This window comes from Trachurus japonicus, chromosome 7, assembly GCF_045865225.1.
Source record: "Trachurus japonicus isolate A0001 chromosome 7, Traja_1.0".
In the NCBI taxonomy this organism is placed as follows: domain Eukaryota; kingdom Metazoa; phylum Chordata; class Actinopteri; order Carangiformes; family Carangidae; genus Trachurus; species Trachurus japonicus.
In genome coordinates, this window is record NC_140913.1 from 1,238,184 (window position 1) to 1,259,220 (window position 21,037).

General features: G+C 43.1%; 1 protein-coding gene across 2 annotated transcripts; it reads left to right on the forward strand.

Annotated features, from left to right (window-relative positions):
• The first annotated feature begins 761 nt into the window (after positions 1–761).
• On the forward strand, positions 762–21,027 carry LOC146983919 (protein-serine O-palmitoleoyltransferase porcupine-like). 2 transcript variants are annotated; one of them, XM_085780703.1, is made up of 13 exons: positions 762–989; positions 3,092–3,250; positions 3,380–3,572; positions 4,217–4,260; positions 4,478–4,659; positions 5,269–5,399; positions 8,520–8,645; positions 9,584–9,684; positions 12,796–12,872; positions 13,246–13,309; positions 14,695–14,780; positions 15,047–15,157; positions 20,503–21,027. In XM_085780703.1, exons 2-13 carry the CDS (start codon positions 3,115–3,117, stop codon positions 20,602–20,604), a joined length of 1,353 nt encoding a protein of 450 aa, XP_085636829.1. In that variant the 5' UTR covers positions 762–989; positions 3,092–3,114; the 3' UTR covers positions 20,605–21,027. The 2 variants fall into 2 exon arrangements, with proteins under 2 accessions (XP_085636829.1, XP_085636830.1); XM_085780704.1 differs by having other exon boundaries at positions 790–994; positions 3,108–3,250.
• Positions 21,028–21,037: the final 10 nt, after the last annotated feature.

Below are 21,037 nucleotides of genomic sequence, written 5' to 3' on the forward strand. Positions count from 1 at the left end.
TCTGGTTTGTCTCAGTTTACCCCTGAGCTGGGGTAAAGTGACAGAGACCACTTCTTTTTTTAAAACAATCATATTTTCACTGCCCTTCGTCCTAAATACATTCTGATAATTTCCATTGCTAGGAAACATCCTGAATTAATGGGAAATGTGTAAATTTTACTGATAAATCATTTTAGCTCGCTTAGAGGGGAGCAAATGTAAAAAGTGTCTCACTTTACCCCACTCTCCCCTGACCAACCCCTGTGTATAGTTTCCATATAGGTGTAAACAGTCTGCTTGCCTGCTGTGACCACCCTCCAACTTTCCCCCCATCACTTTACTCACTGGCCAGGAGACACCAGGACCATCCAGGTGGCTGTGCTCTTTGTACTGAATCACAGTGAAGGACTCTAAGCCTCATTGACTCAGATCCAGACTCAGACCGTGGTGAGGAGCTGCCACATGAACAGAGGAAAGTCTCTCCCTGGTAGGCTACTGTACCAACCACACTGGAAATCCAAATGATGGGATGTTTGATGGTATCTGTCTGTTGACCGCATAGACTGGTTGACCAAGCCTACCTACAACAAGAAGAAGAAGAATAAGGGTGTGGATTAACAACCTTTTTTTTTTTTCAACTATTCCTGGTAATAATATTTTTGAAATAATCTTATTTTCCTAAAACAAAACCAAGGAAGGTGGAACAGAGGGGGGCGATAGTGCTCCATGTGGTTGCAATACCTATGTCATAAAAAGGAAAGCGAAGAAGAAGGGGAGAAAAGAAGGGGGGAGAGACAGAGGTAGAAGAAGCTGTTTGATGCCTGCTCCATTGTTAACTTTGCAGGCGCTGAGGTCTCAGTCTGTCCCGTCTGGACCTGCTGCCTGCTGGCACTCCACAGCACCAGGCTAGCCTTGTGCTAACTAGCTAAAGGGCTCGGCTCGGCTCGGCTGAGACAGCGGCTGAACCAGGACCGACAGGCACCGCCACATCTCACTTGAAGAAGTGAACGGTAAAGTTAGCGAGCCACTTCTCTTCTCTGACTTGAAACTGCTGCAACTCGAGCAGCTCGCGCCAGTGTGACGGTGCAGTCAGAGCTAGCTTAAAGTTGTCTGTTGGTTTACTGTTGTAGCCAGGTGGGAGGGGACCAACACAACAGCATGTTGGGAGCAGTGTTGGGCACGTTACTTTAAAAAGGTAATTAGTAATAGTTACTAGTTACTTACCTACAAACAGTAACGGGGTTGGTAACTGAATTACTACATTATAAAAGTAAGTAATTACCAGGAAAAGTAACTATTGCGTCACTTAAAACAATAAAACAATGTTAAAATTTACTTGGACCCGCCCCCTAAACCCCTAAAGCCTACCACACACATAAAGTTCCAGTTGTTGATGTCTGTTTTCCGACTTGATGGACTGAAAAAACGTGTGTAGAATGTAGGTTACACTTTAACGGGTGTATTATTTTGTGACGGGACTTCTTCAGTCAAGCAGTAGTGCATTTTATTGTCAGTAGGCTAACGGTAACGGCATTATAAGGGGAAACCGTAACGTTAACTTATATGATTACTCGTTACTGAAAAAAGTAACGCCCTTATCTAGTGTGCGGATGGTTGACACGTTGATTCATGTTCAGCTCCAGGTTCTTTGTTGATGGCTTTTCTCATTTCAGTAAAATAAAGTCATAGATGACCAGCTTATTAAAGCAGAAGTAAGCGGAATGTTTGTGTTAATTTAAGTCTTAAATAGTTATATCTTCCGACAGCAATCACTTATATAGTGTGTTTGATCCGAAACACGGGTCTGTCAGTCACTCTCATGGATGTATTATATTAACGGGTCACTCTGCTCTGCTGTAAGCTGAGGAGAAAACTTCTTGTATACTTCCTTGTATCCTACAAGCTTTATCCAATGAGGAGAGAGAACGGCATAGACCAGAGCGGCATTTTTATGCAAATGAGAATGACTGATGCATCCTGGGTAATTTAGGGGCAGCACCCAGCATTTTTAAATTGCACTCAGTGGCTTTTTGTGTTTTGATGGAGCGTAGACTAACTAACAATCAATTTGAATGTTTTATTTTTTGTTTCTTTTGTAGCACTATGTCTCATAATTATTTTGACACCCTCTTTGAAACCCACCGTTCACACTATCTTGAAAAATTACAATTAATTAAACTACCGGTATGCTCAGTGTTTCCCCCAGAAAATTTGGCAGTTAAGGTGGTGTCTGACCTGTCGACGGGGGGGGGGGTAGCGGATCGATCGTCGGGGGGGGGGGACGCACCGCGCCGTATTACGGTAAGTTTCGCTTTCAAAACGCGCTGCTGTTATGCATGCGCGCTTCTCTGTGGTGTGTATGTGTGTGAGAGGATGCGGCCATCGTCCGAGGGGGGGGCGGGGCGGGGCGGCGGCGGCGGCGAATATCGCTACATTTTTTTTTTTTAGGCGTTAGTTTAGGCGGCAGCTCTTTGTTGTTAAGGCGGCCGCCTTAACAGGAAAGCGCTGCGGGAAACCCTGATGCTCATTTAGCCTCCCACAATGATCAATGACTCCACACAGTGGCCAGAAATTTCTTAACCAGACATCTACACGTATTTGGTTGAATCACCAGGTAGGTTTTGGCTAAGTGTTGTCTGTAAATAGCCTGTTAATAGCCAACTTTTTGTTAGTTAGTTAGTTTGTCAAGCCAGTTAGGCTGAACTTTTCAATGGAGGGATGCCGGGCGCTGCCCCTAAATTACCCAGAATGCATCAGTCATTCTCATTTGCATAAAAATGCCGCTCTGGTCTATGAAGGGCTGTGTGTGCAGCATGGACTGTAAAAAGAAGGTGTGCAGCCAAGGGACGCGCGTGAATGTGGTGACGTAGGGACGAGGACCGGGGGGGGACTGCTAACTCCATCTACTGACAAGAAGTTAGCCAAAACCACCAGATCGCTTACTTCTGCTTTTATAATCAGTAGGCTATACCGGACGTATTATCTAAAGATCACTACACAATGTTGTGACATAGGCTGATATGTAAATCAGTGTTTCCATGAAGCAGAGGCCCTTCAGGTGCATTCATAGATCTGCCTGTCTAACTCTGTTTCATGTCCTTATTAATGAAAGGTGTGGTACAATCCAGCTGCAGGATGGACATGTCCAGCAGGTTGATGGTTTGGCAACAGCTGGCTGAGAGCTGTGGTCTCATCACGGTCCAGCAGGGTGTCCAGCAGGTGTGGAGGCTGCTGCTGCTCTGCCTGGTCTGCAGACTCTGCTTCAGACTGGGTGAGCTGGACAGAAAGCCTCGTCTGAACTGGAACATTTGGATGTTGACCCACTATCAACCAGATTAATGCAGTAAAGCTGTTGGACTTGAGACCACACTTAAATTTTTGTCCTGCTTGTTTTCCCCAGGAGGCGTGTCCACCCTGAAGCATGTGGTGTCGATGTTGACTGGGATGTACAGCCTCTACCTGTTCTTTGAGTTGCACATGTTGTGGGTGCTGCTGCTCAGCGCTGTCTGTTACCTGGTTCTGCTGCTCAGTCGCCACTCCAACACCAAAGGCCTCTTCCTCTCGACCATCATCCTCGTCTACCTGCTTGTTGGGTAAAAAAACATATATTACATATGGAGGGCTGCAACTAAGGATTATTTTCATTATCGATTAGTCTATCGGTTATTTTAACGATTAATCGATTAGTTGTTTGGTCAATAAAATGTTAAAAATTGTTGAAAAATGTCAATCAGTGTTTCTCAAACCACTAGATGACGTCCTCAAATTTCTTGTATTGTCCACAAACCAAAGAGAGACTCAGTTTATTGTCATAAAGGAACAAAGAAACCAGAAATATTCACATTTAAGAAGCTGGAATCAGAGAATTTGGACTTTTTCTCTTTAAAAACTACTCAAATGATTATTAGATTATCAAAATAGTTGACTACTAATTTAATAATTGATTATTGTTTGATTAATCGATTAGTTGTTGCGGCCCTAATTACATACTCCATCTGTCGTGCGTACCATAATGTTGGATGGTGAAAAATGTCATCCCTACTTTCATCACAGTGACACAGCCACAGAAATCCTGACCAACATACCATCTGATTTTCTTGAACGTTGTTGAATGACTGTTAGTTTACAATCCTTTGAGTAGTTTCACTGTTTCCTCAGTAAGTAATGAAGCAATCCTTGTAGTTTCTGGTGTAGAGTTTAAGTCTTGTAACATCATCTACATACCTCTTCATTTCAGAGAGTTACATTTAATTGACATGGTGACCTGGCATAAAATAAGAGGTAAATATTCCATCATACTAGTTTTCTTTATTTGTGTTAGGTCCTCTCCCTGATTTTACAGTTCAGGTTGCAGATATGATAAGGTGCTTGGGAAAGCATTATTTCTTTTTTATTTATTGTGTGTGTGTGTGTGTGTGTGTGTGTGTGTGTGTGTGTGTGTGTGTGTGTGTGTGTGTGTGTGTGTGTGTGTGTGTGTGTGTGTGTGTGTGTGTGTCAGGCTCTCAGATGGTGGTGGCCATGAAGGCCATCTCTCTGGCCTTTGACCTGGACAGAGCAGCAGTGGGAGGCCTGCCCTCCCCAGCTGAGTTCCTGGGCTACGTTCTCTTTGTGGGTACGGTTGTGTTTGGTCCTTGGATCAGCTTCTCCAGCTATAAGAACGCCACTGAAGGCAGGAAACTGGTGAGTTCTTGATATTCATAGCTCCACCTGGCACCTGTCCTTCCCGTGTTGTGCCCCAGTTGTATCACATTCTGTGTTGTAAACTGTTTTCTTGTCTGTAACAACATCTTTGTCACGTCTGTCCATCCTGGGTGAGGGATCCCTCCTCTGTTGCTCACCCTGAGCTTTCTCCAATTTTTCCCTGTTAAAAGGGTTTTCTATGGAGTTTTTCCTCAGTGGATGTGAGGGTCTAAGGACAGAGGATGTTGTTATGATGTCATGTAAAGCCCTTTGAGACAAACTGTTTGTAAAAACGGGCTATACAGATAGATAGATAGATAGATAGATAGATAGATAGATAGATAGATAAACTTTATTGTCTGTCACAAGTGACAGAAATTCGTCTTTGACAGGCTCGTATAAAAAACACTAAGAAACAAACAAACATTAAAAACAACAATGTTGTGCAATCATGCTAAAAAGAGAAGGGGGGGGGGGGGCTGTTCAAAGCAGCAGAGTGTTCATTTTTTATTGTTCAGGATGGTTATTTGCAGAGGGGATGAAGGATTTTTTGTAGATGTTTTTCCTGGCCTTGCCTTGCCTTGCCTACTGAGTTGGTTTGTTCATCAGACCTGGTCTTGGCTGTGGAGCTCCTCCATCAGTCTCCTGAAGAGTCAGCTCTGCCTGCTGGTGTCCACCTGCATCGCCCCTTACCTCTTCCCGCTGTTCATCCCCATCTATGGAAACACAGTCACAGACAAGTAAGTCAAAGTTTGATTTAAATCTGCATCCCGCAACTTAAAGGAGAATTCCGGTCATTTTTGACCCCTAAATCCCGATGGTCACCCAGTGTTGGGGGGAGCAAAAAACGTGACTAAAATTGATGCAGGCAAACCCAGTTACACCATGGCTAGACGGCGCTAGGGATAGTGACAACGCTAAAGTATGGGGGCAGTTCTTTCAACCACAACAGCTACTGTATCACCAGCTGGTCTATGACCGGATCTACTATCGTGAAACCAGTTGAGCTTCTGTACAAAAAAGCACTCAAAATCTTAGACAAAAAAACGGTATCTTACCATCATTGTAATATTCTAGTGAAATATAAATTGCTGAGTTTTCCTAATTTTTGTAAATTCTCCTCTGCATGCCTAATATATAAAGTACTTCATGGCCTGGCGCCATCTCCACTTAAAGAATTTATTGCATTTAAACAAACAAGGACCACCAGGTCAATCACTAACAGGGACTGTGTGGTTCCGTACAGGAAGACCTCTTTCGGTCGAAATGCCCTGTCTACGATGGGAGCTACGGTTTGGAACACACTACCTTTGCCCATAAAGGAGTGCCCTACTCTGTCTACTTTTAAGGGCCGCCTGAAGTTATGGCTTAGAGCCAACCAGGCATGTGATCACTTTTAATGTACCAACACTGTGTAACTGTGTACTGATACTGTGGTACTGCGTACTGATACTGTGGTACTGTTACCTGTTAATGTATATTTGAAACTGTAATGTGTTAAGTGTTATAGGTGCGTACGTGCATGTGGGTCGGAGGGGTGGGGGATAAGGTGTATTGTTGTGTAGCGATCTGTGATATCTGTCTTAATGTGTCTTAATGTAACTTTTTATATACCTTTATTTTATGTTTTACTGCCATGCTCCATCAGGCAGGGGGACTGCCAACGGAAATTAGCCTTTTGGCTATAATTGGGTGCATTTACATTTTATTCTTTTAAAATGTTCATTGATGTACACTGTCCCTCTTAAACAAATAAAGGAAATTAAATTAAATTAAACAAACACTTAAAAAACAATCAATATCTATGGTACATGACTGGAATCCTTATGACACACCACTGAACTCATATAAACAGTTTGTGTTTTTGCATGTAGTCACTCACCGCAAGTAGCCGAACTCTGAAACATCCTGGAAAGACATTACTATCCGATCAAAGAGCGCCTGCTCTCCCCGCCACAGAAACTAACACTTTTTCCTTGTTGTGATGATTTCTTGACTAAAAAAAGACGGTCGAGCAGTGCAGTGGTAATGTCCAAAATATCTCTGAACATTTATTTTAGTAAAGAAATCATCACAACAAGGAAAAAGTGTTTGTTTCTGTGGCGGGGAGAGTAGGTAGTAATGTCTTTCCAGGATGTTTCAGAGTTCGGCTGTCTGAGTTGAGTGACTACATGCAAAAACACAAAGTTTATACTGTTTAAACTCAGTATAACCGTACAGTGTATGAGTTCAGTGGTGTGTCATAAGGATTCCAGTCATGTACCATAGATATTTGATTGTTTTTTGAGTGTTTGTTGTGGTTGAAAGAATTGCCCCCATACTTTAGCGTTGTTGCTATCCCTAGCGCCGTCTAGCCATAGTGTAACTCCGGTTTGCCTGCATCAATTTTAGTGCCATTTTTTGCTCCCCCCAACACTGGCTGACCATCAGGACAACGATTTAGGGGTCAAAAATGACCGGGATTCTCCTTTAACAAGTCTTGCCTGTACAGGGCAACACCTTGTCACAGTCCACTGGTTTGCGATTAGACTGTCTGAGTTAGATGTAGCAGCTTCCTCCTGTTTACATTGAGACCAGTACAGGAGACGGTTAATATCTGAACAACAGACACTACTACAGCATCAGTGATACGATGCTACAATAATCCACCATGTGCAACTCAGATAAAACTCTCTGAACACATCTCCTGGTTTTCTTGTTGTCATGGAGACGGTACAGGTCTCATGTTGTGACCTGTGGAACTGAAAGGACCATGCCAGTGGTTTTGTATTCTGTCACTTCTTTTCTGTTGCTGATGGCAGGGCTTTATCATTAAAGAGCAGATTAAATAATGACATGAACACTGTAGTGACTACACTGTTAAGCATTAGTAAAGTATTCTTAAATACATGGGTCATTATTTATAAAGATTCCTCCTACACTGAACTAATCACTGTAATCAACACAGTTACAATTGTTTATCTCAGGATTAATACGATCATCAATAATAAAACGTATATAAAGACATTCACTGGCCATTAGTAGAGGGCTAAGTCATTGTATGTAAAAGTACATAAACTAAATAGTTTGTAAATCATTTACTGACATTTTATCAATGATCTAATGAACCACTGACATCTCCTGAATAACTGGTTTGTCAGTGATATGATACTTGATTTATAAATGATGAATTCATCATTTATTAACTAATTTAACACATTATAGATGAGCTCATTAATCCATAGTTAAACATTTACAACTGTGTTTAGGAATTAAATACTAACAATATTTACTTAGGAATAGTGCTTAAAGGGACAACGAGGAGTTTCTATTTGGTTATAAAAAAGTCTCACGTTAATGTGGATGAATCTACGCTACCCACACTTGTTAATGGGCCCATTTTCGATAAATATATCGTTTTGTCTATCGTTATTTTGTTATTATTAGTGGTGGTGGAAATGCTGGGCGAGCCGACCAGCGTTTCTTTACTTTCGGTTTCGTGGCGAGTCATGAGAATAACGCCGCCGAATCGCCGTTTATGGTCGGAACTATGGCGGTATCTGATCGTCTTTGAACCTCTGACTTTAATTCTTGATGAATGAAAACATGAGTCTGTCTTGCGCCGGTCAAAGAATTTCACGGTGCGCGGAGGCTCATAAATGTAGTGTGAAAACGCTTCACTTTTCCAAAGCTCCTCGTTGTCCCTTTAACTACTGTTTAATAGTTATAATGATAACAATCAATTTTAACACAGTTACAATGTGCTTCACATGCTAATAGTTACTTCTTAGGAGGCCTGAGTACAACACCACTGAGGACTTGTGTTGAAGCAGACAGTGGGAGTCATCACGTGTGTGTCCTTGATGTGCTGTGTTGTGCAGGTGGCTGCGTGCCTATGAGAACGCAGTGTCCTTCCACTTCAGTAACTACTTTGTGGGTCACCTGAGCGAAGGCACCAGCATGCTGGCTGGAGCCGGCTTCACCGAGGAGAAGGAACACATCAGGTGGTACGTTCAGACTGTTGTTGTACACCTGTGATGACGGTGAGAACAACACATGTATGCAGGTGTAAGCACAACTCTGGGCAAATGACAAATTTAGATTTTGTTTCAGGTGGTGATTCTTTTCTTTGATGTAAGACAAACAGACGAGACCACACAGAACTGAAGAGAACATTGAGTGTAAAAGAAGAAAAAACGCATAAAATGATGGAGGTTCAGGAGTTATGTACGGTGGCCCTGAGAGCTCAAAACACATTCAGAAACACAAATGCAGAAAATGACTGCATGGATTTGACAGCGCCCTCTGCAAAAACTCACTAGAGAAGTGACAGATCTGGCTAAGTTTAGCTAACAGTATATATTTGCATTAATATTTTTAATCATGAAATATTGTTGTTCTAATAAAACAGACAAAGCTCTTTGTCAGACACCACTAACAGGTGGCCTTCTTCACAACTCCCAAAGTCAAGAAGCACTGAACAAAAGAGTGCCACACAGTCCATCACAGTCTCCTGAAACACACGTTTGTGTATTTGCAGGTGCGGTAAGTTTTTTGAGCTCCCAGGTGCCACCGTAGTTATATACTGCCCACAGTGAAGGTCATTTGAAAAACACGATGGGGCAGGTGTTTAATTGGCTCCCTTTGTCAAAACAAAGTTAACCAATCATCAGACAGCTGTCACACTAATTCATGATGTGTGTGTGTGTGTGTGTGTGTGTGTGTGTGTGTGTGTGTGTGTGTGTGTGTGTGTGTGTGTGTGTGTGTGTGTGTGTGTGTGTGTGTGTGTGTGTGTGTGTGTGTGTGTGTGTGTGTGTGTGTGTGTGTGTGTGTGTGTGTGTGTGTGTGTGTGTGTGTGTGTGTGTGTGTGTGTGTGTGTGTGTGTGTGTGTGTGTGTGTGTGTGTGTGTGTGTGTGTGTGTGTGTGTGTGTGTGTGTGTGTGCAGGGATATGAGTGTGGTGAAGCCTCTGAGTGTGGAGATGCCTCGCTCCATGGTGCAGGTGGTGACGTCCTGGAACATCCCCATGTCCCAATGGCTCAAAACCTGTGAGTGTGATTAGGGATGTAATCGATAAGAATTTAACCGATTAAATTAAATTAAATTAATTGCAATTAATCGATCCTTTTCAATGGGAGTTTTTCTGTGAAATGTAAACAAGCAAAGCCGACATAATGTAGCGGATCTCTGTGTAAACGTGTGTGCAGCGCACTGCAGCACACAAGGGAGAGAGGAGGTGAAAAGAGACAACAACACTGTTACCTAGTTGTAGCTATAGCCTACGGGACTCAGGCTCTACCATCCCTAAAACGCCGCCGACCAGTGAGTAATGAGTTAAAAAGCCACCGACACTGATCACTGCCTGAGGAGTTAGCCTGAACGCAGCTCAAATCCACCCGGTGCCTGGTCCCAACCAGGTTATGTTCAGAGTTTAATCATAAAATCGGCTATAAAAGCGCCGCTGTTTCACTATTTTAACTCATTTACAGCTGGCGGCACCTTTACTTTGAAAGTCCAGTGGAGCTGGATCAGAACGGAGCGTTTGTACGGAGGGAGAGATCGCGCTGATCCGCTGCTGTTTTGTTTACTTTCTCTCTGAGCGTCTCCAACTACAGATGTTCAGCTGAGGGGATACGCTGCTCACCCGTTGAGCCGAGCGTCAGGAGATCATTATATATTAGACTATAGCCTATATATTTTACTTTTAAATACACCACCACTGAAAGAAGTAGTGCGCTCGCAGCAGTCAGATAATCAGATGGATATCGGTAAAGTTAATAATTTCACCTAATGTGGCCATGAATAAACTTAAAGGGATAGTTCACCCAAAATTCAAATTTCATTCATTATTTACTCACCCTCATGTGGACTAAGGGCTGGGAGAAGTTTCAGAGTCCTCCGTGCCTTATCTGAGTTACAGGGGGGCTCCGTGCAGCACTGCATGTCCATATGACGGTTGCGAACAGGGCTCACTTTTCTTTTTCCAGAAAGACACACCAAAAAACATCCAAATACCTCCATAGTGCTCGTCTGTAATGTCCCTCTTGTATTGAAGCCCCAACATGAGAAATTGTTCCGAAACAAATTAAATAAGTCTATGGTTTAAACTTGTTTGTAGCGGAAGCTCCCAGCACTGTTCTTCCTGGTCCGTCCAAATCTCCTGCGATTTGCACAGACACCCAGTTCACGGCTCCGCAAGTCGCGCGAGATTCTGGCAGAGCAACACTGGGAGCTTCCGCTAACATAAGGAATGTTCAGCTTAAATTTTCCCCTTAAATTTAGGTTCTCAGGAAAATCACAGCTTATCAGTTAATCAGTCATCGATCGATAAGGTCTATCAACTATCGATTAATGAATTAATCAATAATTTGCAAGTGTGATGAACAAAGCTGAGACACTGAACATTTACCTTTTTAGAATAATGGATTCTGAAACACTGGAAACATCTATTCTACACGAGACGTCTCTAGGACAACTGTCTGTCGTCCACAGAAGGTGATGCCTCATATTTTTGGCTACACAGACGATAGAACATAAACCTTCTAGTTGTCAGTTTTTAATGACTGGACTGTGTCACTGTTGAGTGGGACATTTTGAGCAGTGATTATGTACAGGCAGGGTAATCTTTTCAGCATGTTACAGTACCTGTTAATGATAATTAGGTTCAGCCCTGCTTGGCTGCATGGCAACATGTAGTTTAAAGGGATAGTTCAACATTTTGGCAAATTGGTCCATTGCTATAATCCCTATAGATGATGTGGAGCAGTTTTTCACCAAGCAGTCTCTGCATTTATCTCTAAAACCACTCTGTCTCATAACGTTCCATTATTATCTCATAGCGTGGTGAATGTGCAGGTCACAACTTGTCCACCAGAGCGTTGTGGAGTTGTTGGATTGTGTATTTGATGAGTTTGATGAGGGAAACCAAGAAATCCCATGAGCCTCCATAGCGTAGCTCTGAGCAGCTCACGGCTCTGCTCCACCGTTCTAAAAACAGCTTGCACCGACAAATAAAGGTAACAAACCTACTGCTATGACTATAGGGCAGCGGTACTCAATAGGCGGCCCGCGGGCCGCATCCGGCCCGCCGAACCTTCCAATCAGACCCGCGACTGAGTTCTACTAGTTTACATATTACTGTATACTGTATTTCTCGGGCTCCGTGCGCCTGTAAGTCAAAGCGCTGGGACATGGAAACACGTGTGGAGCGTTTGTGTGTGCCTGTGAGGCGCTGCACTGGGATACAGAAACGCTGACGAACCCAAATCACCATGCGTGAGTGTTCGGGGAGCGGGCTGGACTGCAGGGTTTTCCCTGCCTGTCTGCAAAGGCCATGGGTGATTTTGGTTCAACTGTGTGTGCATCATGCACGGGGGGCCGTTCAGATGAAGCGTCTTTTGCGCGCGCTCAAACCCATTCAATGTAGCCGCGCGTCATGCACGCTCACAACTCAAAAGCCGTAGCCACGCGCATTTGATGAGACGCAATTGTTTTTTCGTGCACGTCCGCGGCGCACAGCTGCACGACCTGCTTCTCCCCCGGTGTTGTGTCCCGGTTCCATCGGCCTGTGTCTCCTACTGTTTCCCACTGAGCTCTGCCTCGTTTGAAAGGTGAAGGAAGCCCATGTGTGGAAAGACGTCGCCTCTGAGATGTAGAATGTGTATTATAGAAGAGAAACACACATCTCAGGACCAATGACTTGTATCCTCAGAACAGAGTCAGACATGTCCTGTGATGGTCAGCCTCCTTTCATATTTAAGCTGAAAATCACAGGGCATGTCTGAGGATACAAGTCAGCAGTGTAAAGCTCCAGCATGATATGTAAATGATGATATGATAATGTCAAGATTTTTCATTTTATATCATACTAAACACCATGGAGTGTATAAATAAAAATTTTGTGCTTACAAGTAAAATAAAAATATTTAAATTATTAGACGAAAAAGGTTAATTTAATTTCAATCTAGGCCTATTTGAATGTGCGGCCCCCAAGGTGTCTGTTAAGAAAAATTCTGGCCCTTTGACAAATGTATTTGAGTACCCCTGCTATAGGGTTTATGGCAATGGGCCAATTTGCCAAAATGTTGAACTATCCCTTTAAGGTCTGACCTCACTGTTTGATGAGACACATGTGTTTTATATGTTTACTGTGTTTACAGATGTGTTTAAAAATGCCATGAAACTGGGGACGTTCGCAGCCATCCTGGTCACGTACACAGCCAGCGCCTTACTGCACGTCAGTGACATCACACTCCTCTGTTCACACAATGAATCCACATTTTAGATTCAGTCACAGTTCAGTCTTTGGGTGTTTGTGAGTTGTATTCAACAGTAAGATAGTAACACATTACAGTTCTCGTTCATTCGGTCTCATTCATAAGACGTGTTTCATTTTACTGTGGACACATTGATTGTTGTTGTCTATGGTTACAGGTGTCATTCTTGTTTATTGACACATAATTGTCAGGATGAACATGAGAGGAGCAGCTAAATCACTGGTTGACATGTCTTTTGTAAACATTGAGGGAAACACTGCAGGTCATTATCATCACATCAGTAAAAACAAATGCCTCCCTAGTTGAACTAAATGTGCTGTTTGTTTTGTTCAGGGTCTGAGCTTTCACCTGGGGGCTGTTCTGCTGTCTCTGGGATTCATCACATACGTTGAACATGGTATGAACAACCTTTCTGCTTCTACATGAAAGTATTTTACTGTGGAGCTTCACACTCATGTACCAATAGGGACTTAAAGCAGAAGTAAGCGGACTATTTATGTTAATATAAGTCTGAAATAGTTATATGTTCCGACAGCAATCACTTATATAGAGTGTTTGGTCTGAAACACGGGTCTGTCAGTCACTCTGCTCTGCTGTAAGCCGAGGAGAAAACTTTCCTTGTATCCTACAACCTTTATCCAATGAGGAGAGAGAACGGCATAAAGGGGCGGTCCTCCCTGTGTGCAGCCAAGGGATGCGCGTGAATGTGGTGACGTAGGGACGAGGGCGGGGACTGCTAACTCCATCTGCTGACAGGAAGTTAGCCAAAACCACCGGATCGCTTACTTCTGCTTTAAGCAACGGCGGGATTTTGCCACGGCTATGGCAGCCGGAAATAAATCTCTCCTGACGCTGGTGTCGTAGCCGTCAGATCCGTAGTAGTCATTAAGCAAGATGCTGCGGCTGCGGAAGCTGTCAGACAGCTGATCGCTTACATGACAGGGTGAGGGTAAATAAACACAGCTGATGTGTCCTTCCGCATAAAGCCGCAATATACCGGAGCTCCTAAAAAAAATTAAAAAGGTGCACGTGGCGGTGGAGCTGTAAACAGCAGAGTTTTCCTCTACTACAGCTGAACAGCTGACATGTGGTTAAGACGTAGCTGTTTATTTTTCATTAAGGGGGGCTCACTTTCTCACACTTTGAAAACCCCTGGGTTAGTGTGTCACTATCAACCGTAGAACACGTTTCATTTCAGAAATACAATGAAAACCATTTAATTCAATCGCCTGAGACATGCGTTGTAGCGACAACGTGAGAACGCTTGATTTGCCGTGGTAGATCAGCCGGCGGCGGCAGGCAACGCCGGTGTCATGCCAGAAAACGACTGCCTGCCAAAAAACGACTGACCCCAACGGGAACGCCCACCGCCGTTACTCTATCCACAGCAGAACTGCGAGTCCAAGAAAACCTACAAATACACAAACACGCTACAAAAACAGCACAATGGAAGGGTTTCTATGGGGGCCTGGCTATAGACTAATGCTAAGCTAACGGTAGCTACACACCTGCAATAACATCTGAATAACGTGATGTTGAGGTTGGAATGAGGCAAACAAACTGACCTTATTTCTAGAACAGGTGATCTCCATCACTTCTCAAGTCAAGAAGCACTGGACACAGTCCGTCACTTCATTTGTGATGCATCTGTGTCTCTGCGTGTGTTTTCTTCAGTTGCAGTGTGTTGAACCCTCAAGGCCTCTGTGTGTTTCTGATGTGTGAACTGCATCAAAGTGACTGAGGAAAACTCCCATGTTGTTGTTTTGTGTCTTTCCTCCTCAGTTCTGAGGAAGAGACTTGCCTCCATCTTCAGCTGCTGTATCCTGTCACGACCTTGTAACTCTGGCTGCAGCCACAGGCACAAGAAGGTATCTTATAATATAATGGCTGAACGTATCTGGAGCTAATGCAGTTGAGTATGAAAAAACAGCATGTTTACACTGGCCACCTGCTGTTGTATTATGGCCTGTATACTGATACCAGTGAATAGGTCATAGTCACTGGGCCACATCTGTTTAACCCTGGACTTGATGAACTCTCCAAGCTGAGGAAAGAGGGATATTTCTGTTCCACTCTGAGTTAGGGAGCTGTTCCTGTGGCTGTTTGACTTTGTTCTTTGTGTTGTTCTCTTTAGGACTGGTGGGTACTGGTGATCAACCTGGTCTTCAGTGTCCTGGCCATCTTCCACCTCACCTACCTGGGCTCCATGTTTGACCCTGGAGTGGATGAACAGGAAGTAGAAGAGGTAAGAGCAATGCAAACCAAAAGAAAGGCCAAAAGTTTCTCTGACACTAAAGCCCTATTTGCACGGGATTAGTTTTACCTGGGGACCTCTGGTAATTTGTAATAATTGCGGAGGACGTCTGTGATCTTAATCCCGTGCGAATGCGCCATGTCAGTCATTTGTAAAGTAAAAATTCCCCCGCAAATGACCTACTATATTTCACCAAAGACCGACGTCCCGTGGTAAAACTAGTCCCGTGCGAATCTGCATCTCAGTAATTGAGGGGCATTTTTTGTTTTTGTTGTTTTTATTGCGCGCCTTTTTCTACTTCTTCCCTGGGGCCTGTTGTTCGAAACCTAGATAAGGGATTAAGCCGGGATATGTTGGTTATCCTGGCCTAATTTAGCCTCAAGTCGGTTGTTCGAAAGCTGGATACCTTTATCCTGGTCAAGTTACTATGGCGATTTATTCTCTGCAGCTAGCCTGCTCCAGACCAGGCTAACAGCCAGGCTTAGTTGATTCTGTTGTCTTTATCTGTGAAGTCAGCAGCCACTCTGATCAGAAATCTATGTGTTTCATACATGTTCTTATGTACATATTGGCCTGAATTATAAACAAATAAAATGCATTAACAATAATCAAAAAACATGAAACATTTAAAATATTTATTAGGCTTTTTTTTTCATAATTAGGCCTTCAAAATTATTTTCATAAAATATGTTACGATTATATTGGCCTAAATATTGGTTGAGGTAAGAAAATAAGAATAAAATTGAGTGAGTGTGAGCACCTTCCAAATAATTTATAGACCTCGTCATCATTGTTATCAGCAATTTATTGAAGCACCAAACAGCATAATGTTCTAATATTTAATTAATTTTCACCTGTTGCACATTTGGCCATGTGCTGTAAACTTTACTTAAGATTTGTGCAATGAATCATCTTCCACTGCTCATCATTAAGGCAAAGTGCACAACTGTTAATTTGTGAAAGGAATTTGAGTTGTGATTATAATTTTGGATTATTAAATTAGTCCGCAGTTGTCCACCATGCTCTCTCTGAGCTTTACGACAGCAGCGGTGCTTTTTTTAAATTTTTTTTTTTAAGAGAGGTGTGTCCCCTGACATCAGCATTAAGATCCGCTGTTGATTGGAGGAAAGTGGCCACACCTGTCCTCTCATCGGTGAATCTGTGATCAATCTCTGTGGTCTACTGACGAGAGAATTAGTTCCACCTGGCTTGACAAAGCCGCCCCTCCTCAGCCTGGCTCGGTGTTCCAACAACCAACTAAGCCAGGATGGACTTATGAGACTTTGTCCAACCTGGCTTTTCCACTTATCCTGGATATCTTTATTCTACTTTCGAACAACAGGCCCCTGGTTGAAACCATACTGTACGGGTTGAAACATGGAGGCTGCGGTGGAAATTATGAGTGGCAATTTTGACACCATTTTAGGTGCAACTACAGTCTCATCTCGGTACTGGAGACCCATTTGAAGAAACAGATACATAAAAAGAGCAAAATTTCAGAGGATATTGACATGCGGCTTTTTACTACAAATGCTGTGACGGCCTGTTATTGCGACAACTGCACTGTTGCGAAGTCACGTTGCTGCTTTGACATTTTATTTACATTTGCTTCGCACAGCTGCACAGCTTTGACGTCATATCGGAGCCTTAATGTCAGTAAATTTGAGTAAAATACAGACTTCACTTAACCCGTGCGAATGCACCGCAAGAAACACAGACGTGGGCAGGGAATTTACAAATCACCAGACGTCCCCAGGTAATACTAATCCCGTGCGAATAGGGCTAAAGGCTGTCTTTACACTACATGGTTGCCCAAGTGGCCCAATTCCGATTATTTTCCTCTCCAGTGGCACAGATCAGATCTGTAACATGAACGTGTAAACGGGAAAAAAATAAACATGGAATCGGATTCAGGCCCCCGTCATATGTGGAAAATCAGACACAAATCAGATATCTGTAGTCTAAACAGACAGATGGGATCTGTCCTGGCAATGCGTGTTGTACGTCATCAATAATAATATTAATTCCCGTGCCCACATGTTTCGCTGAACCTCTGTAGACCTGTGATTTTTTCCTCACTAGTGTGAAAGAGAGCACACAAGACAAGCACCAGATTTCACATTTGTCTACCGGCAAAAACTGAAATGATTAGAATTAGAAAAACAAACACTGACTGTACACACACGTGTCCAAGAGGTCTCGTCCTCACTACGTAAGTGACAGAGGATCTGATCCTCTGGCACAGATTCACTGTCACTGCTCATCTCACCACAGCTCCGCTCCACACAGCCACTTCACTAACTTTATTTAGACAGACTAGATGTTCACTTTGTAAACAGTGACATGTTGGATATACACTCTGAGCACCAGACTCACCTTCGTCTAGAATTATTATGGAATTATAACGTGATGTGACGTAAAAAAAAAAAAAAAAATCACTATCTTATCTCCTCTTCAGCGGGTTGTTTGACGCAGGCAATGTGAATATATCAGATCTGGGTCACTTCCATAGACTGTAAAAAGAATGGACGTAGCGTCCGTGACGTCACCCATTGGTTTTGGGGAGTCGTTTTTGTGACTCAAATATGGCGGCCTGAACAGCGCCATGTTGGATTGGCCGGCCGAGATCCCGCCCACTGGCCTCGAAGCAGCTGTCCATGGAGCTGCTCGGACCTGTCACTCAACGTTTCCGCGCCCTAATTGGCCAGAATTTTAACCTAATAACAGTAAAACGGTAGAGTTAAAAAAAAATTCACCCCCCTCAGAGTGTGTGCGGGGGTAGAAACTATCGATTGAGACAAAAAAACGTTTAACATGTTTACTGAGGATGTAAAGTCGGCGATTTTAACATGGGGGTCTATGGAGAATGCTCCCTTCTGACACCAGCCCCCAGAGGAATCCGAGGGGATTGCAGTTTTTTGAACGCGGAAGTGAGCTTCACTTCTCAGCCCGACAACTGCCCCCTTGGTCACTTCTGATAGAACATGTCAATAGACAGTCAAACAAATCAGATATAGTTAACAAATTGAAATTGGACATCAAGGCCTGCAGTGTAAGGACGGCTGAGGACCAGGGTGCACGTCTCAGTCAGTACGTTTACATGCAGAGCTTAATCGAGCTATGCTCAAAATTCGATTTTGGCGTCAAGTCGGACTTCTGTCCTTGTCTCAATTTACATGCAACTGAGAAAACCGAATAACTGACGGGGTCCGCCCCCTCATGCAGCGTCACCCGTTGCTTCAGCAGGTTAATACGCCCACCGTCCTGTTGACTTTTCACCTCCTAAAAAACTGAATATAAACAACTTATACGGTAAGCTTAATAATAAAGTATAGTATATAGTCTTAATCGGAGTTCTCCAACTCTGATTTCAGTCGGACTAAGGTGTTTACATGCACTTCAGTTGTCCAGTTATAGTCGGATTAAGGCAATAATTCGGTTTTTTCAAGTGTCATGTAAACGTACTGTCTGACTCCTAACACACATGACACTGACCTCACGCAACATGTTTTTGACCATAACTCAAACATTCATGTACTTATTATGACATAATTCAACACAAATGTCCAGCAGAATAACACATGGGGAGTACAGTAATACTATACTATCTCCCATCATAGCAACACTTTACTTTCAGGTTGTCGAGCACAGATTCTCCCAGACACAAAATCACACACACACCTGCAGATGCTGCTGCTAAAACAACATCAACTCACGTCTCTGTGTCATGTGTTACACAAAGACCGACACGTGACACAGCGAACTGATGCATGTGAGTGCTGTCAGTTGCAAGGTTATTATCGTTAACGAAAACGAACGAAATTGAACGAACGAATTGAAAAAACATTTTCGTTAACTGAAATAAATAAAAACTATAATCAAATCATCAAAAACGATAACTAACTGAAACTGTATTGTGTGTTTACAAAACTAACTAAAACGTACTGAAATTATATATAACATTTTTCGTCTTTGTCAATTTCGGAGTGATATGAAATCGATTCAAGCTATTTCACTCCAGCAATTGTACGTGAGCTGGCACCACACGGCACCTCACGGCCCGTCACTTCCCGTGACCAAACGTCCCTAGAAAGACACTCGGGATCGGTAAGTTATGCTTGCAGAACTCTATGGTTGAAATCGTGTGCGATGTTTATCCTCGTATTGATTAAACCAGACGCTGTCCGATGCGTGCTGAAGCCCGGACCAGACACGGCCAGACTCGGTCCAAGCCCATGCGACCGATTTGGTTGACCTGACAGGCCCGTAGAGAACTGAAATGTAGCAGCCCGTACAGATCCGTGAACATCTGGGAGCTTAGAACAACAGACAAGCTGCCCACTCAGAGAGCAGGAAGACTGTGTGTGCGTGCATGCGAGTGTGAGAGAGAGAACCAGCAGTCGCCCCCCCCACACACACACACACGCTCGAACAGGAAAGACAGAGGCAGTGTGTGAGTGAGTGAGATTTTATATTATTACACCTATTTTGAATTTTATTCTAATACAAATGCCTCATCCTGAACCAGTTCTTATGGACAGAAGGCATTGTAAGGTTAACATAGAAAAGCTAAGCACATCAGCACCAACCTGAGGTGGAGAAGTATATTATCAGCTGTCTGGCTCTGTGCACTGCCAGATAAAATAAAAAAAAATAAAAAAAGTGAGAAATGTCATGTCAAAAAAAAAAAAAAAAAAAATGTTATGTCAAATTGTTAAATTTTGAAAATACTGGAAGAATGTTATGTCAAAAATGTAACATGCAGAAAAAATGAATATGTGAGTATTGGGGGCGGGACTAGATAAGCTTTTGCTTCTCCCGCTTTCCCTTTCGGTCATGTGTATTGTATTATTGGATTAAGATGATGTGTGATGATGATGACTAATTGACATGCCCGAAATGAACCAAATAAATAAATAAATAAATAAAAGTGTGCTTTAAATGTCCAAAACATTTGCTGTGTTCACTTTATGCTACTTTATGTCAAATACAATACAACATGCGAGGTAGGCTACTGTAGGCCTATTACTGCACTGGTACCTATGTCAAAAAACTGCAGTAACTGAACACATTTGTTAAATGGTATCTTTTGAGTTTTATTACACAATACTTGCTCTGATCTTTTTGAATCAACTAACAAATAAACCAAAGTATGAAAAAACTAAAACTAATAAAAACTAAGCGTTTGGAAAAAAAATGTAAACTAACTAAAACTAGCAAACCCACTCTAAAAACTAATTAAAACTAACTGAATTAGAGAAAAAGAAGTCACAACTATTATAAGCTTGGTCAGTTGTTTGATCCAGGTGTGTGAAGAATGATTCTCCTGTTTGCAGGGCTACGCAGCCATCCACACCATCCAGAGGTGGTCGGACCTGGGCTGGGCCAGCCACTGGCTGGTCTTCGGCTGCTGGCTCTTCTACTGTCTGATCCAGTGAGGCGGAGCAGACACGGAGGACGTGGTGTGGACGCAGTGGGTTTGTGTCAGTGGACCTGATGGGACTGAAGGAAGAGGACCTGCTCTGCTGAAGGACAGAAGGACCTGTGGGATCAATAGACCTGATCAGAGCCGTGATCAGTTCAGGAGGAGATGAGTGGACAGGGAGAGAGAGACATCGGTACTGTACGAGCCCCGTGCAGCGACGGATCATTCCAGGACATGTTGACCTGAGCTGCATTTAAAAGTGTTACTCAACTTTTTCAACCTCCTGCTATACTCAGCCTGTAGCCAGCTGTGTGGACAGATGTGAACTGCTGCTGTCATGTTGTACGTCCAAAATCATTTTATCAGTTTCAAGTATCGACATTGATTCTTATGTTCTTCTGTTACAACTGAACCTGTGTGTGACAGTGTGTGTGTGTGTGTGTGTG

Coding starts and splice junctions, on each gene's coding strand:
- LOC146983919 (XM_085780703.1), top strand. CDS start 3,115: ATGGACATGTCCAGCAGGTTGATGGTTTGGCAACAGCTGGCTGAGAGC. Junction 8,646..9,583: donor GAGAAGGAACACATCAGGTG/GTACGTTCAGAC, acceptor GTGTGTGTGCAG/GGATATGAGTGTGGTGAAGC. Junction 9,685..12,795: donor GTCCCAATGGCTCAAAACCT/GTGAGTGTGATT, acceptor CTGTGTTTACAG/ATGTGTTTAAAAATGCCATG.